A 17,620-nucleotide genomic window follows, 5' to 3' on the forward strand; every position below is an offset into this window, starting at 1 on the left:
TTGTGAACCACTGCTCCAACCGAACCACGCTTCTGCACAACCCGCCGTCCTCCAGACCTGAACTTTGCTTGCTGAAGGAGACAACTCGCCTGCCTAAATGTTCCCGGGATCGGCCCCCCCCCCGTTGTCGGTTGCTGATATGCCTGCATCAGGCGGAGGGGTTTCTCTTTGGGGATAATATTCGTGAGTGTTGGCATTTGACTGTTTTGAACAGGGCTGCTGCTACGGGCCCTAGTCACCGTCCAGGGAGCAGCCCGCCTGCGGCTTCAGCTTCACAGGTGCAATAGCTCCTCCAGGGCGCTGGGGGGCGATAGTTCGGAGAGAGCGGCTGCGGCTCCTCCGGGCTACCTACCTCTCCTGGCCCTGCCAGTGCCCTCCCCTCCCCTCGCCCCTTCCCTTCCCTCCCATGCCGGCCGGCTGGCATGAACCCGCGACTACGGCACTGGCGAGAGGCGGCTACCCTGCTGCTGGCGGCCGGGTGCGGGGCCGGGGCACCGGCCCGGCCGGCGCGGTCCGCGCTAGGCCCCTTCGACTACGACATGCTGCTGCTACAGCGGAGCCCCCGGAGCGGTTTCCTGCCCACCGCCCACGTCTTCCCGGGCGGCCTTCTGGAGGCGGCCGACTTCTCCTCTGACTGGCTGGGGCTGCTGCCCGCCTTGCCCCGCTGCGGGTTGGGTCCCGTGCGGCCGTCGCTGCCGGGCGGCAACCGAGCCCCGCTCTTCGCCACCGACCGGGCTGGCCTTGGCTCGCCGCTGCCGGGGGACGTGGCTTTCCGCATTTGTGCCATCCGGGAGACCTTCGAGGAGGCGGGCATCTTGCTGCTGGTGTCGGGCCCCGGCCCTGCCGCTGACCCGGGCCCGGCCCGCCTGCTGCCTCAGCATCAGCTGCCCCCGGGCCCGGAGCTCGCCGAATGGCGGCGACGGGTGCAGAAGGACCCAGCTTGCTTCCTGCAGCTCTGCCGCCACCTGCGCTGCGTCCCCAACATCTGGGCGCTGCACGAGTGGGGTAACTGGCTGACCCCGGTGCCTAGAGCTGGCCGGGGCGACCGGCGCTACGATACCGCCTTTTACCTGTGCTGCCTTGAGGAGCGGCCTCCGCACACGTCGCAGGACGAGCAGGAGGTGACGAGCTTCCTGGTGAGGGTTCTCCGCCACAGACACCCTCTATCTCCCCCTATGCTTCCCTTACAAACCATGGCACACACCTTGAAATGCAATCCAAAATTTAAAACCTCAGAGAATTTATTTTGAACAAGTTAATATTTGATTACATTATTTCAAAAATCTTTTTAACAATATAATCTCAGAAATGTATTGTGGATGTTATTTGCAAGAACATGGGGTGGAGGGGTAAAGGTGAGTGAGTAAAGGCCTCACACCATGGTGTTGATGCCCTGATACATGAAACTAACACTTAAATAATAGTGGAAGAATTCCCCATGTATAGAAAATACAATGATATGAAGTGAACACTCTATACCTGGCTTTTGTAACTTCTGAAAACTGCACGATCTTCTTGGCTAAGAAACAAGTGCTTTGAGGTAATTTTTCACTAAATTATGAAGGCTTTTGTAGCAACTCTATAGCTGAATTTGTATTAAATTTTGTAGTTATTCAACAGGAGTCTTTCCATTGACTTTAGTGGAAGTCAATTGTCTTTATCAGGCCCCAAAAGCAGAGTTAATATCCCTTTAAAAACAAGGTTGAATTCTGTCTCCAAATTTGGCATGCCTCAAGTGTCTTATGTTTTGTTTTTTTGGTTTTTTTTGGGGGGTGGGGGAATAATTTTTGTAGAAGTAGTATTTAAAAATGCTTTCTTTTTGTGCAGTGCTTTTGTTTGCTTTGGTATAACTCAGCAGTTCCATTTCACATTTATATTAATTGGGTTTTTGCATCTAAATCTGCGGGCACTCAGTGAAAATTGTACCTCTTTGTGGAATCCAGAACACTGATAAGGTAGACTGTTCAAATAAGATGATGTTCATCCTAGGGCTTACATCCTTGCCACTGCTAAGGGTTTCAGTAAAGTTTAAGTAATTGATAGAATTTCACCAAAAGAGATCAAGAAGAAAATATTCATGTTTGTCTTCCTTTTACAGTGGTCATCCCCTCCAGAAGCTATTGAACTCTTTAAGTCTAAAGAACTATGGTTTGCTCCACCTCAGTTCTATGAATTATGTAGGCTGTGCAACTTTTCTTCACTTTGTGACCTGCACAGGTTTGGTTCTGACCGTGCTTTAGAAGGGTGTGAACGTTGGATGCCTGTTACTTTGGCTGCTTCGGATGGCTACATTCAGCTGTTACCAGGTAAATTAACCAAGAGAAAGAGCTTTCATTACAATAAAATAGAAGCATTAGTAGGGATATAAAACCTCAAGTTTTGTGGCCAGCCAATTAGTAGGGATCCAGAAAAAAACTTTGAGTAGATTATCCCATAATTGCCTACTGCAGTGTTTCTTCCTGTGAAGTAGTTGCTATTGATAGAGACAAGATACTTGACTAGGTAGACCACTGATCTGATCAGTATGGTAATTTCTACATTTATTCAGATTGTCAGCAAGTGTTAACTGTCAAACAGGGTATAGTGGGGGTCATTAATATTTTAGTTTATGTAGTACCCTTCATACTGAAGGATATGACAATATTTTATTTGTTTTCCATTTTTGTCTGCAGAGTGAATTAGAGCCCCATCCTACTGGCCTCATTTGGGCAATGGGACTCTTGCTTAGCAAGGAGTGCAGAATCAGATCCAAAGATTGAAGTCTCCTGAGTGATGATTAGCTAGCTCATCTTTTTAATATATTTTTTTTGTTGCTGCTACCTGCCTATTTAAACATTTGTTTTTACCTTTTTTCGTCTTTCTTTTTTTTTCTTTTGAAAAAGGGCATAAAGTGTATCTTCATGTTGCTATATTCTGCTTCTTAAAATCTTTTTGTTTATTTTCTGATCATCTCCTCTCTAATTTTCTTATTAAGTACAGTTGGTCTCTCTTCTGCCTCCTAATTTCCTGTCTATTTTTTCACCATATTGCACTAGTGCTCTGTAAAAAACTGGACAAAATTCTTCCAGCAAGATCAGGTATTTTTAAACAAAACTGGGTAATCTGTTCTGGGTTCTGTTCTTAGTCTGCCACAACTTCTTGTGTGAATATGGGAAAGTCACTTAATCTCTGCCTCATTTGTCCATCTATAATATCTAATTTCCTATGTCAAGGGTGCACTGAGGCCATATTCATTAGTGTACATGATGTTCTTGGATATTTCTGTATTTATATGTAATGGAAAAATAAATAAATACATTTTAGTATGTGGAAAAGCTGTCTTTGAACTTTAATGTTCCATTAGATCCCAGAAACATTTATTTCAACATCTGGAGCCTGCAGTGTTACATCCCTGCTGGCTATTATGGTATTTCATGGTCATCTTGAAATTTGGGAAAGATGGGAGGCAATTTTCTTTTAAATCTGATTGTAGTCTGAACTCCATTCCCACATTTTCATATGATGATGATAAAGTAGCTTGTATCCTAAATATTGCTAGATTACTGAAAAATAAAATGATGTAACTAAAACTTAATATTTTTCAGGAGATGAGCTATATCCGAAAGACCCAGATTATACAGGAGAAAATAAACTATTCTTGTCAACAGATAAGAAGGTTGAAGAGCTAATGAAAGAAGGCAGTAGGAGTCATCGAATAGTAATACAAAACCTTAACAATCTTAGTGTCCATGTTAATATCCAACCAAAATATAAACACGTCAATCCACTAAAGATGGACTCTACTATAGTGGGAAGTAATGCAGATTGCAATAGCAGACTATAATATGTCATCTCTTTTAAATTTAATATGTATAAAATATTTTTATTTTAGTGCATTTAGTCTTTTGTGACAGTTGCTAAACGATTAGCTCTGGAGCCTGAAGTCTTCATTTGCCAAAGAACAGGTACATCATGGGGATCAACAGTACAAGCTTCTTTACGTTGCCATGTCAATGTACCTCAAACCTGATCTGGAGAGGCTACTTTGGGTAAGAGGGAAGGTTCAGACTGCTTATATATTTATGCTTTCAAACTGAACAAATGTACCAAGTGTGATGGGGACACATGTTCACTGAGAACTTGATATAAACTGCCAACTTAATTCATGTGCATTCACCAAAGAGCCATTATATGGTAATGATGGCAATTGCCAACTTAGGTACTAAAATGTGGAATATTCTGTCCCCCTTTCTCATTGAGCACTGAAATATTTCTGTCATGGTCAGAATTCAGCTAGCTCTTCTATTTTGCTTCCTAAAGATATATTTTAGACCACATTAATGTTAATGTGTCTAGAAATGTAATTGAAGGAGTTTTCCATTGTATAACTAATGCATTTCCTACTCTCATATTTGGGAATCTCAATGTGTTCATTGTGAACTTATTTGTCAACATTAATTTTTGTTTTTTGTTAAAAAGTTAATAAATGTTTATTTTCAATAGTTTTATTTGTATTCCTTATTAAAATGTACTGAGGCTTAAGAGATCTATTCCCTTCAAAATTAAGTTTACTTCCAAATTAACCAACTGTCAAACGATTGGTTTGATAGTAGCCATTCCCTTTATTTAGTATCATATTTACTTTAAATGAAAGATTTCAACAACTTAAAAGATGAAAAAACTGTTTGTTTATATAGTTCTGAGAATACAGAAGTTAATGTTACTGTACATATGATCAATATGAACAAATGAAGAGGAAAATGTAGCATCTTGAAAACATTACTGTCATACCTCAAACATTTACTCTTTGACTGTTTTACTGACTGTATCTTGCCTTGCTATCTTTAAGTCTCATAGCATGAAAATACAGCTCACATGGCTACCAAACCGCTGCTGTGCTCTGCTACTTTTCTGTTACATGTGGAGTTTTCAGAGAAGACCCAGTGATATGAGATCTACATAAAGGTGCTCTATGCTGTATGTAGAAGGGAGAAGAGAGGTTGAACTGGCCAGAGAATTACTGTTCCATTTCATGACAACTTTTAAGATTTAAAATTTTGGTTTTGTTCTGCATTGGAACCTTTTGAACATTTTCACAGTCAGAATTGTTGAAATGTCCATTTTCAGATACAATTTGAAAACCTGACCTTTTTTAAATGACTGGGGGAGTTCATCCTGGGTCTCTGAGACCTTCTTGTCAAACTTAATCAAAATCAATACATCTCATTGAAATGTGTTGTCTTCTTCAAAATGGTATATACTGATGGGAAAAAAAAGTCAATGAGAAAAGAAAAGGAAGGAAAGTGGCGATTGGGAGAAACAAAACAAAGCCCACCTTTTGGTGGCCTAGTGTCTCCTGTTATTTCAGCTCTTAACCACTGTAGTACTAGGAGAATGAGAGGTACAACATGCTTTTGTTCTGTTGTTTGGGTATATGGTCACTTAAATGCCCCAGTTTGAGCTTGTTTTTTAAACTTTTGTTTAGCCACTGTAAATGGACAATATGAGTCTTCATAGCTAAATTTTCAGGGAGTGAACTAATAGCCGTTTTGTTTTTTTACAAGAGTTGCATTGAAAATATACCTGTAAAATAATGCAAAAATGCTGCAATGGTTAATTTTTATTACTTAGTTGTGCTATAATAGCTAACTTTAAAAAAAATATAGAATACAAATAAACCTAAGATAAATAGCAGAGGTCCATCTGTCTAGGTGGCATTGCCTGGCAATTTGCCATAAGCATTGCAGTAAAAGTGAGTCTTAAGGACAGGGTAATGGCTTTATGGACTAGTTTGGGGACTGAGTTCTATACCTATGGGTTGGGATGAAAGCAGACTGTCAGGCTGACACTAGCCCTTTAAGAGGAAGCAGGGCCAGTGCACCTCTGACTCCTCATGTGCCTCTCAGTTGGGCTTAAAAGAGGGCAGCTTGGGCCTTTGAGAGGGAGAGACCTTGTGCAAGAGGCCGGTGTTAGTGTACAGACTGATTCAGTCAGGAAAAAGCAGGTGAGAGATGCTAGAGACCAGGGGAACCATGGAAGGTCGTGGAAGGAAGTTGATTGGTTCCTGGGAGAAGGCTAAAGACTGGAGAGCAGCAAGAGGGAGTTGCTTGCTACCATCTAAGTGGAACCTCAAAGTTTAGGGCTGGAGAACAGGAAAGGGGCTTCCTCCTGACACCTGCACATTGGAGAGCTGGACTCAGTGAAACCGTGAGAGAGGAGGAAGAGTGAGGGACCCTCTCTTGCTGAGGATGATCTCCCAATAGAAAGCCTGTGGGAAGAGTGGTGTTCTACTCTAGCAGGAAGGGCTGGGGTGGCTGTTTTAGCACAGGGATAAAAGAGAACTGACAAACAGCTGAGGGGTGGCAGAAGATAATGGAAATGGTCTGGGAAGGCCTCCCAGCAGAGAGGCTAGTTGGGTGTGCCTGCTGGGAAAAGTGGGGTTTTAGGGACTATATCCATTGTGGGGGAAATGAACAATGTTTGATACTTTTTGTTGGGGATTATGAGAGTTATGTTTTGGTAATAAACTGTCCCCAAGGAAGAGCATCATTAAGGCAAGGGAACTGTCATGGAGTTAATGGGGAGTCTGAAAGGGGAAAATAAGGCAGGAGTGCTAGATATGCCACAGGATGGGCGATGCATCCATACAACTGATGGGAGTCAGAGAGGGGAGTTAGGAGCTTGATGCCATAAGATTACAGGAGCAGGTAAATATTTGTAAAGGGCATTAAAGGTAAGCACAAGAAGCTTGCATTTGATAAAATGGAAGAGGGTGAAACCAGTGAGGGACTCAGAGTTGGGGGCTGACACTCAAAATGATAAGTCAATAATTTAGCAGTTTTTAGATGTATTTGAGGGGAACTAGGTGAGTGCTAGGAAGATCAGACATAATTTAAAAATGCTACAACTCATTAGCTTCAGCATGAGACCTTTACCACCTGCATGCTATCTGGCTCCCTTTACTTCACTTATTGCATACTAAAATGACTTGTATACCAGAATGACCTGTGAGAAGAAGGAATACAGCAAAGATGACCTGTAGGAGATTACCTCATTGATGGTGGAAGACAGTACAGCTCTACATAATAGTCCTTTACTCTTTTGCACTACTACAGTCTCAAACTTAAAACCTATTCTTTCAAGGTTTGCTTTTTGTGTGTGTTAGTTTATGATTGTATCTTCCTTATCTGTGCTTCCAGTTTCTCTTCTGGGTGGGGTGAATATTATCTTTATCTGTAATATACTTTTGAAATAAAAGATTATTAAACAACCTAAATAAAAGGGACATTTAACATCGAATAAGGTTCATTTTCTTGGTAGAAACCTAAGCTACAAACAAATTCTTATTACAGGTGAGCTTGTTCAGTTGAAAATATTCAAGAAATATCCTTTCCTTCTCACAAAAATTATACTGATTTTTAAGAGAAGGGATCACTTGTCAGTAAAGTTTGAAATCTTAAGTGAGTAGTTTGCATCTTTTCTCACATCTGTATGATCTGATGTGTATGTTACACACCAATATAAGCAAAAGCAATTCAGCAGGGGCAGCTTTGAGGCCAAAAAAGAGAGAAATTAAAATAAAGCAAGAAAGCTTTATAGGTATAAAAAATTAAGGAAATATTAAATCAATGAGATAGAATGTGCACATTATTTCTATGAGAGACTAAATGTTATAAGATCCTAATGACTGAATGAAAATCAGTGGTGGAAAAATGTGAAAGACTAAATTTGTGATGTAGTGTGGAACCTGGAGATAAGTGTAAAATATCATTTCCTTTATATAAAATAGGAGAAAATGATAGTGTGCTTGTGTCTATCAATTACCTCAACTGATACTATGATTTCTTTGTTGACCCTACAGACTTATCAGAGTTGGAAGGACAAGTTAAGGCAGCTGAAGTAGAATAAAACAAAATATATAAGCTTTTAAGAATAATCCCCCATACAAGATTAATGTATGTGATATAAGTATACTGTGCATTTAAACACAAGTGATTTTAGAGTAAATGATGTAGTGTTATAAAGATTTAAAGAGCCCTAGTGGAGGATGCTGATCAATAGGTTATCTCAAAGAAGCACCAGGAAGACCCCATTTCCCTATGTTGCGGACAGGCCTACCGACAGCAATTCCAGGCCATAGGGCAGAGCACTCAATGGCACCCCTAGAAAGGGAAGGCTGAGGTCTGAGTGGGATTCTGCTAGAAGTTTTGCTGATTTATGATGTGCCATCCAAGTTCATGGGTGGCTGAGGACTTCTCAGGTCTCTTGGACTCCCCAGGGAGATTACTAATGAACCAGGGAAGCTGAGTAGCAGATACTGTCTTCTCAGCTGCCCAGGAACCTACATGGTGCATAATATATAAGCTCGGTTCAGGGGAGGACCAGGGGCAGAGAGTGCGCTTAGAGGCCTGGAGGGAGGGGGGTGTATGCAGGAAAGGTGGCTATATCTCTATCCCCTCATCCACCCAGGCCTTTTAAAATGGCCAAGTCTCTGGGCAATTACCCCTGCCCTGCATCAATGGGCCTGATTGCTGGAGACGTTATAACATTTTTTGCTATTTTAGAAATGTTCTAGTCAGGTGACACGAATGTAATTGATGCTGCTTCTTATCCCTGCCAGTGTAGCCCCAGCTGGTTTAGTTATGGCTGTCCAATTACAGAGGACTCATAGGCAACTGTAAAAAAATAAAAATGAAGACGATGGGAGCAAAAACCCTAAAATCGTCTCTTAAGCCTGTCCAGAGGTAGAAGCTCAGGTTCTCCCAGTAGGAAGGAGGAATTGCTTCACTAGATCACTTCTAGCCCGAGAGCAGGCTGTGGAGCTGTAGCTTGGTGTATGTAGCTGGAGAAGCTACGGTTTGCATGAGACTAACTTCGTGCTTCTGTGATTTGAGCAGGAATAATGAGAGTGGAGAGAGAGAAAAAAGTGAGGGGATATTTTTGTGTCCGGTTTTATTAGCAGGGCTATAGACTCGCAGCCCTTTGAAGTGTTAGAGTAAGGGCCGGTTCCCAGGGCCCAGGTAATATTATCCTACACTTTCCTCGCGCCCGTCTCCTCCCTCACCGTACTCCTTCTCCCGCCTTTTCCTGCACACTACCCCTGCTCGGCAGCCCTAAGCACTGCACTCCACGAGCTGGCTGGCTGCCTGCCTGCCAGGGCTAAGATGAGACGAGTTCCGCGCGGGCGGAGACGTGATCCATTTGGCAACTGGCGGTATGCCGCACACGGGACCGGACCGGTCCGGACCGGATTTGCTAAGCAGTGTGCGCAGGCGCGTCAGACTGGCGTACCGTGTGAGGAGGGAGGGGGCGAGGTTTCTCAGACATTGGCACAGCAGCGGTAGCATGTGCCCGAGTAGAGCTCTCACTGCGCAAGCGCGGCGTGAGGACGGGTCACGGGAGACTGTAGCAGATTCACTGTGCGCAGGCGCAATAGGGACGCACGTGCGTGCACGGTTGAGTTGCGGAGGCGTCGTAGGGGGAGGCATTCCCGCCGTGGTTAGCTGGGCTCCGCTGGCTGTGTGTAGGTGCCAAGCCTAGGCGTGATAAGAGGCTCGTCGTCCCTTCTAGAAGCTGCAGAAGCGCGAGGGCGGCTGTTAGTAGTAGGCGCAGTAGGCCTCCGGGCATCTTTGTGAGGGTGGGAGGAAGTGTGAGAGACGGTGAGGCTGTTAAGGGCGGCCTCCGAGAAAACTCACACAGAATCGGGGGAAGGAGGTTACGAAGGGGGGGAAATCTTCCTAATTTTTTTTTAAGAAAAAAATTATATCCCCGTTGGTTGGGAACCCGGACGTCATCCCCATCCCCCTTGGTTTTCTCCTTTCCCCCTGGGTCTTCCTTCACTCTCAGTGGGGGAGGAGCGTTGGGTGTTTTACTTATAAATGTGACCCTCAAATGAGGGATGTGTAAATGGCCAGTAGGGCTGAGCCAGGTGTATGTCTTTCCCGGTACTGAGCTGTATATGGGGGAGAGGGGAATTGGAAAGTTTCACCATCCCCTCCCCCTCAGATAGGTTTTTCAGAAGTGAGGTAAATGTGGAATTTGGACAGACTCTCATGCTCCCATATATTTTATCTCCAATATCAAGAAGGAGTGGAGTCCCTTCATCAGTCACACACATTTTAACCAAACATCAGTGAAGGGGTTAGGAAGCCCCACGTCTTTTTTTCTGTTGTTTTTTTTTTCTTGATATGTGTGTTTCTTTCTTCACAACTTGCACATTTATCCCCAAATTGAGAGATGCTGGGGAATCACTTCCTCCCTCACATAAGATCTTTTGATGATAAATCCATGTAAATGCACCAATTTTCAATTGTTGAAAAGTGCCCTTTCTGTCTAGATTTTAGGTTCAGGCTCTTTTTTAAATTCAGTTTTCTTTAGCAGCACTTACTTGGCCTCATTTTCATTCTGAAATGTCAACTTTCAGCCCTTCTCTGCTTCCCTGTGGCTGGGCTTCCTTTAAAATATTTGTGGCATTTTGTCAACTTGATATTTATTTAAAGAGTTCAAAGTTGTTTCTGGTATCACAACAGCTCTGCCATGTTTTTTGGTTTTCAATCACATTTTCTTATTTTTAATTTTTTTTCTCTCCTTGGTTGCGGTATGAAAAGAACCCTCAACTAGAAGGGAAAACTGACAGATTACAAATAGGAAATAATGAAAGTTACTAGACAAATGAACAAAAACTGGAAAAAATGTTTTACTGTAATATGTTAATTTATAGTATTCTTAGGTATTAAGCAATTTCCAGACATTTGTGGTTTTTAAGTTGATGGTATACCTTCAAACAAGATGTCTCTATACATGGAGTTACTGCACGTTCTAAATTTTTGGTGTATCATCAAAGATAAAACTCATCTCTGTTTGCCAGTTATCTCATTTTTATCAGAGTTGTGGAGGAAAGGATCTTTTTGTTTTGTTTGTTTGTTATGCATTCTTCATTTTTTTTTATATTCAGGAATCTTCACTGAGGAGAGTTTTTTGTTTGTTTGTAAGACTGAAGTGAGAACTGTAGATCAGTGTGGCAGTCACTGAATCATGTGACTTAGCTTTGGCCACTTCACCATTTTGCCCCAAATTTCTGTTTCTAGGGAAGGGTATTAAGTGAACTCTTTTGTTGTTGCAAAGACCAATTTAAGAAAAAAGTGTGTGACAAATATATCTTCATAAATGCAAATACTAACTACTACAATACTTAAATTCCTTGTAAGATTTTAGGAAAGTTCAGCGCTGGTAATTTGCTAACTGGACTAGTGCAGATACAGTACACTTTTTTTGTTTGGCTTCTGAATATCTATCATGAGCTGTTGTTCACTGAAAAAATACAAGTTTTGGGCTGGGGTGGTGGTGGAAAGTACAGTGGTGGGAAAATAGGTGGTTATTTCAATCCTGTTCTTAATTTAAACCCCTAATAGGACTTTGCAGTATAAATCAAAATATAATTCAAACAGTTATAGCTTGTTTAATTCTGCTGTTATTGTTCACCACATATAATAATTTTCTTTTTCACCCATTGATCTCAAAGTGATTTACAAAGTGGAGGAAACATTACATTTCACATATAGGTAATTTGAATAAAAGAGGGTGATGACCTGATTTCCGCTCCCCCTGCCATCCAGAGGTACTGAGCATCCACAGCTCCTATTAAGTGAGTATAAGCCATGTTTGCTTTGCTCTGCACTTCTGAAAATCTGAACGTAAGTGACTTGTCCAAATTTGCAGAGAGACTTTCAATGCCAAAAGGACCACTATGACAGCCTAGTTTGACTTCCTGCGTAACACAGGTTATAGGAATACAGTTAGGATTTCACTGCTGGATCCTATTAAAGTCAAATGTGAATGTGCCCTTTAATCTTCAGTGAGGACAGGATTTCACCCCAGGTGGCTTCTCTCCTGGCCCCATGCTTAGTTAACTAATATGCAACTGTCCTGTGTTTAGGCAGAATTTTTCTCTTGAGCTTTGGTGTAGAAGTGTAAGATATGTGATCAAAATAAGTTGTGTATTCTAGATATTCTAAATTCACTAAACAGTTACTTTTTATGAATGTGGTTATGTGTTGGGTAGTTAATCTTAATTATGCTTCAAATTAAGTCTCATTAAGAAAAAATGGTTTACTTTATGAAGGTTGTATTTGCAAATCTAATGGCTAGATAGATACATTACAAAATACAGCAAACTGTGTGGGCCCATTTTAAATCTGTAGGGTCTTTAGATATGGGTAGTATCACTGCAATTTTAACTTCAAAATTTATAAGGTTTCTATAAAAATTGATAGCTAAATACTTGGTAATTTTTTACATCTCATTTTAGCATTGCCGAAGAGGACTTCAGTAGATGAAAATGATTGAAGTCTTGATATTGAAGGTATATTGACTTATTTTTTAAAGTCTATTAGTATTGTTTAAAGAACTTGTGCATATATTAGAACACAAGAAACTTGAGGATTTTAGGCAGGAAAAGAGTATCCAATATAAAACTGTTCATTCTTTTTTTGCTTGACCTTAAGGGGACACAGTCAAGCTGAAATCTAGTAAATTTAAAAAAAGTTAAAAGTAATTTCAGTTATTATACCTGCTCCTGAATTCCTCTGACAGTTTTTATTTGCAATGATACTTTAATATTCTTATTTTTCCCCCTTTTACTGTATGAAGCCCCATAGAAGCAACAGGGGAGATGATGATAGTAACCCTACATAAAGTGCTGTTATATATGCAAAGCAAACAAAATGTAAAAATAATGAAGTATAGTTTAGTTGTAATAATTCTGGGTGTTACAATGAGTGATCAAGATAAAAGTATGACTTGTGTGTATGAAAATCTGCATTGTCGTTCTGCTACTTCTATGAAAAACAGAGCTTTAAGATTCAGCAGATCCTGCCAGGAGGGTGGAAAGCAGAGAGCTACGGCTCTGTAGTATTATGTTCTCTTTGTCCTGTCCACATGAAAGGCCTTCTATGTGCTTAGTGGGTTGGGGAGACAGCATCATTCCTTGGAAACAAGTGAGGAAGCATCAGTTAACATAATGCTGACCAAGTAGGTATTGTCACTCACTGTCCTCTGTCATGATGCAACCTTTTTCTACAAAAACAGGTTTAACAACAAGTTGGGGACTCATAGGAGCATGCTTCTGCAGGAGCCTGGCTACTATGAAGATTGTGGGAAATGGAAATTATTACAGAGTTGCTTGAATTCCACAGGTTACTTGTGATCCATGGAAATTTCAGATCTGTGTGCCATTGTCTGTTCCTCAGGATGGGAAAAGCCAACCTCTCTTGGTGGAAACTCATGAAGTTTCCAGCTCCCTGTGTAAAGGAGGCCCATGCTATTATAGACTGACTGACTGGTGTTTATGCTTGGTTTTAGGGCACTTGCAAAATTTACTAACATTTACCAGCCCTGGCACAAAATCTTTACACCTCAGTGATCTCCACTTAGGTTCATATAATTTAGCAAGGCTGCTTTAGATGGAAACTTCTGAATGCCAGAAAAATGGAACTATGGATACAGAAAGAAAACAAAGGATAGAAGAAAAAAATGGACAAAAATGTTGTAGTGCTAATAAACTGAAAGTTTCCACTTGAAGAGCCTGCTTTTTTTTCTTTTATCCCCAAAGTATAGTGATTAGGATTCTCCATAAATCATCCTTCAGTCAAGGAAGGAACTAGTACAAATTGTGGTCTGATTCAGGGAGGGGCAGGTATGATGTGTTCTAGGTATGCCTTATACGTAGGAGATTGTAGGAGATGAATGTTGTCTGTTGTGAAACCATGAAATGTGACCTTAATCCCAGTACTCAAGGCTAATTTTTTTGTCTTGGGAGTTGGTTGCTCCTATGGCCAAAATTGTAGTTTCCAACTCCAAATCTTTGGTCACTGCTTAGACAGTCTTTAACAGAACTCTGTAATATTCTACTGATGATTAACTTACATCATTTAAAAAGAATTAAACTGATAATATAGGTTTTCCTTATGCCCAACATCGTATTTCCTTGACATACATTTTCTAAATATATTAAATATACAATAGTGAAATACAACTAACATTTGTTTCCTTTTATTTTAAATATTCTGTTAAAAATCCATCCTGAGCTCCCTCACTAGACACAATTGTCTCCTTTCTACATTGCTATTAGACCTTCCCTCATCCCTTCCCATGTACATGGTGTTTACTTCTTCCTGCCATGCAGTCAGCAAATCTGTTCCTATCCTGCTTTCTCAAACAGACTATCCCTGGTGTTTTATCAAGTATCTTTCTGCTTTATGTCCAACAGATGTCAGTGGGTTTCTTTTATCTTTCTTTTACACTTCTTAGTGGTAAACCAGAACTTGCTGCTGGGCTGGGACCTTGGATCCTCTTAGCTGAACCTTTTAACTTAATTTATTAACCTTCTCTAGAAATAGGATGCGTGTAGAGAACAAATCTGCATATCTTTGCTTCGAGTGGAAAGATGGACAAAGAGAAAAGGAGCAAGCACAGAACACGATACGCCAGTTACTCTACCATGCTTCGGTCCTGCATAGAAGGGGAGAACAGTTAAGCTTGCTTTTCCAGCTGCAAAGCAGGATAAGCCCTCATCCTCATGAGGGAGGCAAGAAGTAAAGGGGACTTGACTCATACTTATTATCTGGCTCTGTGTCTTTATTAGAATTGTCTCTAGATGATTCTAATAATGCAGAAAGAAAGCTAATGTTTAAAAAAATGCATAAAACAGGCTTAAATTCTGATTTCCCAGCAAAGTTTACTCCAGGCCATGGAAAATTCCCAAAATAATTCCTAGAACATATCTTGTGGAATGACATCCAGTTTTGATTTTAAAATTGTCAGTGATGGAGACTCCACCATGACATTTGGTATCTTCCTGTCTTTGGATCATGTTATACCTGTCTTTGCTAGAGTGAAGAGCCCATTATTAAATATTTGTTCACCATATAGTAATTTATAGACTGTAATGAAGTCACCCCTTAACCTTGTCTTCGTTAAGATAAACAGACTCAAGGAGCTCAATCTGTAATTTAAGACAGATTTTCTAATCTTCTAATCATTCTTATGGCTGTTCTGTGAACTCTTAATTTTTCAACATCCATCTTGAATTGTGAGCATTAGTACTGGACCCAGTATTCCAGCAGCGGTGGTACGAGTACCAAATACAGAGGTAAAATAACATCTCTTCTCCTAATTGAGATTTCCTCTGTATATGCATGCCAGGATTGCATTAGCCCTTTTGGCCACAGAGTTGCATGTTCAGCTGATTAACTACCACAACCCTCAAATCTTTTGAAGAAGATTATAAAATATTCCTGTAAACTGCTCACTCCACAAGAGAAGCCACATAATGGTCAGTTTTTATGGTAATAAAATTTAAGGTAATTTTATGAGCAAACATTCTGGGTGAATCCTTTGGTCCTATATATCTGTATTTTCCAACCACTATAAGATAGACATTCTTATGATCCCATGGGATTTGACAGGAAAATGTTACAAAATATAGTGTCAGTAACCTTTCTTGTCCTTCAATTTTTGTATCTCCATGTATGGTTTAAAAAGTCCAATAGTCTTGGGATCTTTTTTTTTTTTTAACTCGGCTGCTCTCAGTATCTCATTCTGAAGATGTTCGATATGAAGGCAGTAGGAAGAAGAAAATATATTTCTTGGGTTCAGATGATTTAACTCTTCATGTTCAACTGTCTCAACTTCCGTTAGAGAACTTATTTTTGGTAAACATATACCCCAGAGGAAGAATGGATTATTTTAATTAAAAGGCTATGTTACAGAGGTTGGGTTAAATATATTAAGGAAACATGAAGTTCTGAATGTATTGCAGCTTTGGAAGTTACCAGCCGTTCTTAAGCTGCTGCTTTCATCCAAAACTGTGGAAAATTAAGGGTTAAAAGAATTGGGGAAGCCAGCTTGTCTTGCAGGTGAACTTTGGAACAACCTGCATGTCAGTGCTTAAGCCCAAAGCACAGTGGAGAGGTGAAACCTTGTTCCAGAGAAGCTGTGCTCTGGAGGCCCTGGAATGCAGCCTCCTTAAAGACAGGCAAAATACTTTCCTGGCAACATAGCTGAATTTTGGTGAACTGGATTTTGTTAATCTAAGAGTTTAGTGTGTAATATTTTAAATGCATAAATTCTGTTGTTTGGAATGTTAAACAGATTATCGATTATTTTTTACAAAAGCTCTTCCATTCATTTTTTAATGACTGAGAGTGTAAATGTCAGAAGATTTTTGACTTTAAGCAACTAGAAGCTCTGACCTTTAACTTCCTTCATGTTACACTGATGGTTATGTGATTTGAACATTAGTCTTTTTTTATCATTGAAAATTTGTGTATATATGTTGCTGAGATATTCTTGAAAATGTGGCTTTTTGTTTTTGGGTTTTTTTAAAAGCTCAGCACATCATACTGCTCATGTTTCTTGTCATCTTTTTCTGTAGTTTTAATTATGCTTCACCTTTTGACTAGATTGAAGACCCAGGTTGCTTTTGGGTCATTGTAAAAGGATGCGGGCCTTTTGTAGAGAGTGAAATGGAATATAAAAAACTGCATGCTGAAATGAATCAGTTCTATAACAGAGATGTGGAGGAAGTAAAGCCATTAACATTAGAAGAAGGGCAGGTAAAACTTCCAGTTGTTTTGCTACATAAAAATTGTGAGAGAAATAGAAAATTCTGGTATTGTATTGGGTTGTAAGAGGTTTATATATTTGTTAAATATGTTCCTTGCCCTGAAATTATTTCCATTGCAGATAATTAAAATGTTACTATATCTTTATCTTGGACTTTTGAGAAAAGTGTGGTGTGGGTTTAGAGGTGTTTTGGATGTGTGGGTAGTCCTTTTTAATATTGTATTATGTAATTTTAAGTTAGGGGATGAGCACCTATACATGTTTTATACATTTGTAGAAATATTATATGACCACATAAGCTGCAAAATTTTTTTGAAGGCAACACTAGAGATAAAAGTATATTTCCTTCTCTCTTTATAAATGACCTTGTGCTATAGCTATTTCTATATTCAAGAAGTGAATATATAACTTGTATAAAATTAGCTCCATGTACAGAAACGTATTTTTTTCCCCAGGTTTGTGTGGTTTTTTGTCAGGACCTGAAATGCTGGTGTAGAGCAGTTGTTAAGTCAGTCCTGTTCTGCGCGGATCATTATCTAGCAGAGTGTTTCCTTGTGGATTATGCCAAGTATATTCCTGTTAAAACAAAAAAGTATGTATTGTTGTGATTTAGGAAGTTATTGCCGAAGGGTGGTTTTTTGTTTTTTTTTTTTTTTTTTTTTTTTTTTTTTTTCAAATTAATGCACTTGAATATTTTTTTAATCTTGATTTATATTGACTAAAACTAGAGTGCCATGGTAGTTTAAATTGTGAAGACTGTGGGCCAGGTCCTGCAAACACTACTAGGCATATAATGGGGTCATTCTTAGTATTAAGCACTGCCAGACGTTAATTGCAGTATCAGGTTCTGAATTTGTCACTACAGAGGCTAGATGCGACTAGGGGTATGTCTACACTGCACACTGCTTATAACAGTATGATGAGTATAGTTAGCAAAAAGAAGTACTGTACCAAATTTAGTATAAGCCTATATTTAGTTGCAAATCAACACATTTTAATGTTACTGACTAATGAGCCT

General features: G+C 40.1%; 2 protein-coding genes across 2 annotated transcripts in view; both read left to right on the top strand.

Moving 5' to 3' along the window:
• The first annotated feature begins 370 nt into the window (after positions 1–370).
• NUDT19 (nudix hydrolase 19) lies at positions 371–4,481 on the top strand. Its single transcript, XM_067540025.1, has 3 exons — positions 371–1,136; positions 2,099–2,306; positions 3,585–4,481. Exons 1-3 carry the CDS (start codon positions 423–425, stop codon positions 3,821–3,823), a joined length of 1,161 nt encoding a protein of 386 aa, XP_067396126.1. The 5' UTR covers positions 371–422; the 3' UTR covers positions 3,824–4,481.
• Positions 4,482–9,526: 5,045 nt separating this feature from the next.
• Positions 9,527–17,620, top strand: part of TDRD12 (tudor domain containing 12) — a 106,375-nt gene continuing 98,281 nt past the window's right edge. The window contains 5 exon segments of the mRNA XM_067540026.1: positions 9,527–9,638; positions 11,501–11,623; positions 12,287–12,340; positions 16,440–16,592; positions 17,058–17,194. Coding sequence (XP_067396127.1) covers positions 12,311–12,340; positions 16,440–16,592; positions 17,058–17,194 — 320 coding nt within the window. The 5' untranslated portion in view covers positions 9,527–9,638; positions 11,501–11,623; positions 12,287–12,310.

Source organism: Emydura macquarii, unplaced genomic scaffold, assembly GCF_026122565.2.
Source record: "Emydura macquarii macquarii isolate MOO-44397 ecotype Brisbane River unplaced genomic scaffold, CSIRO-AGI_Emac_v2 contig_561, whole genome shotgun sequence".
NCBI lineage: Eukaryota > Metazoa > Chordata > Testudines > Chelidae > Emydura > Emydura macquarii.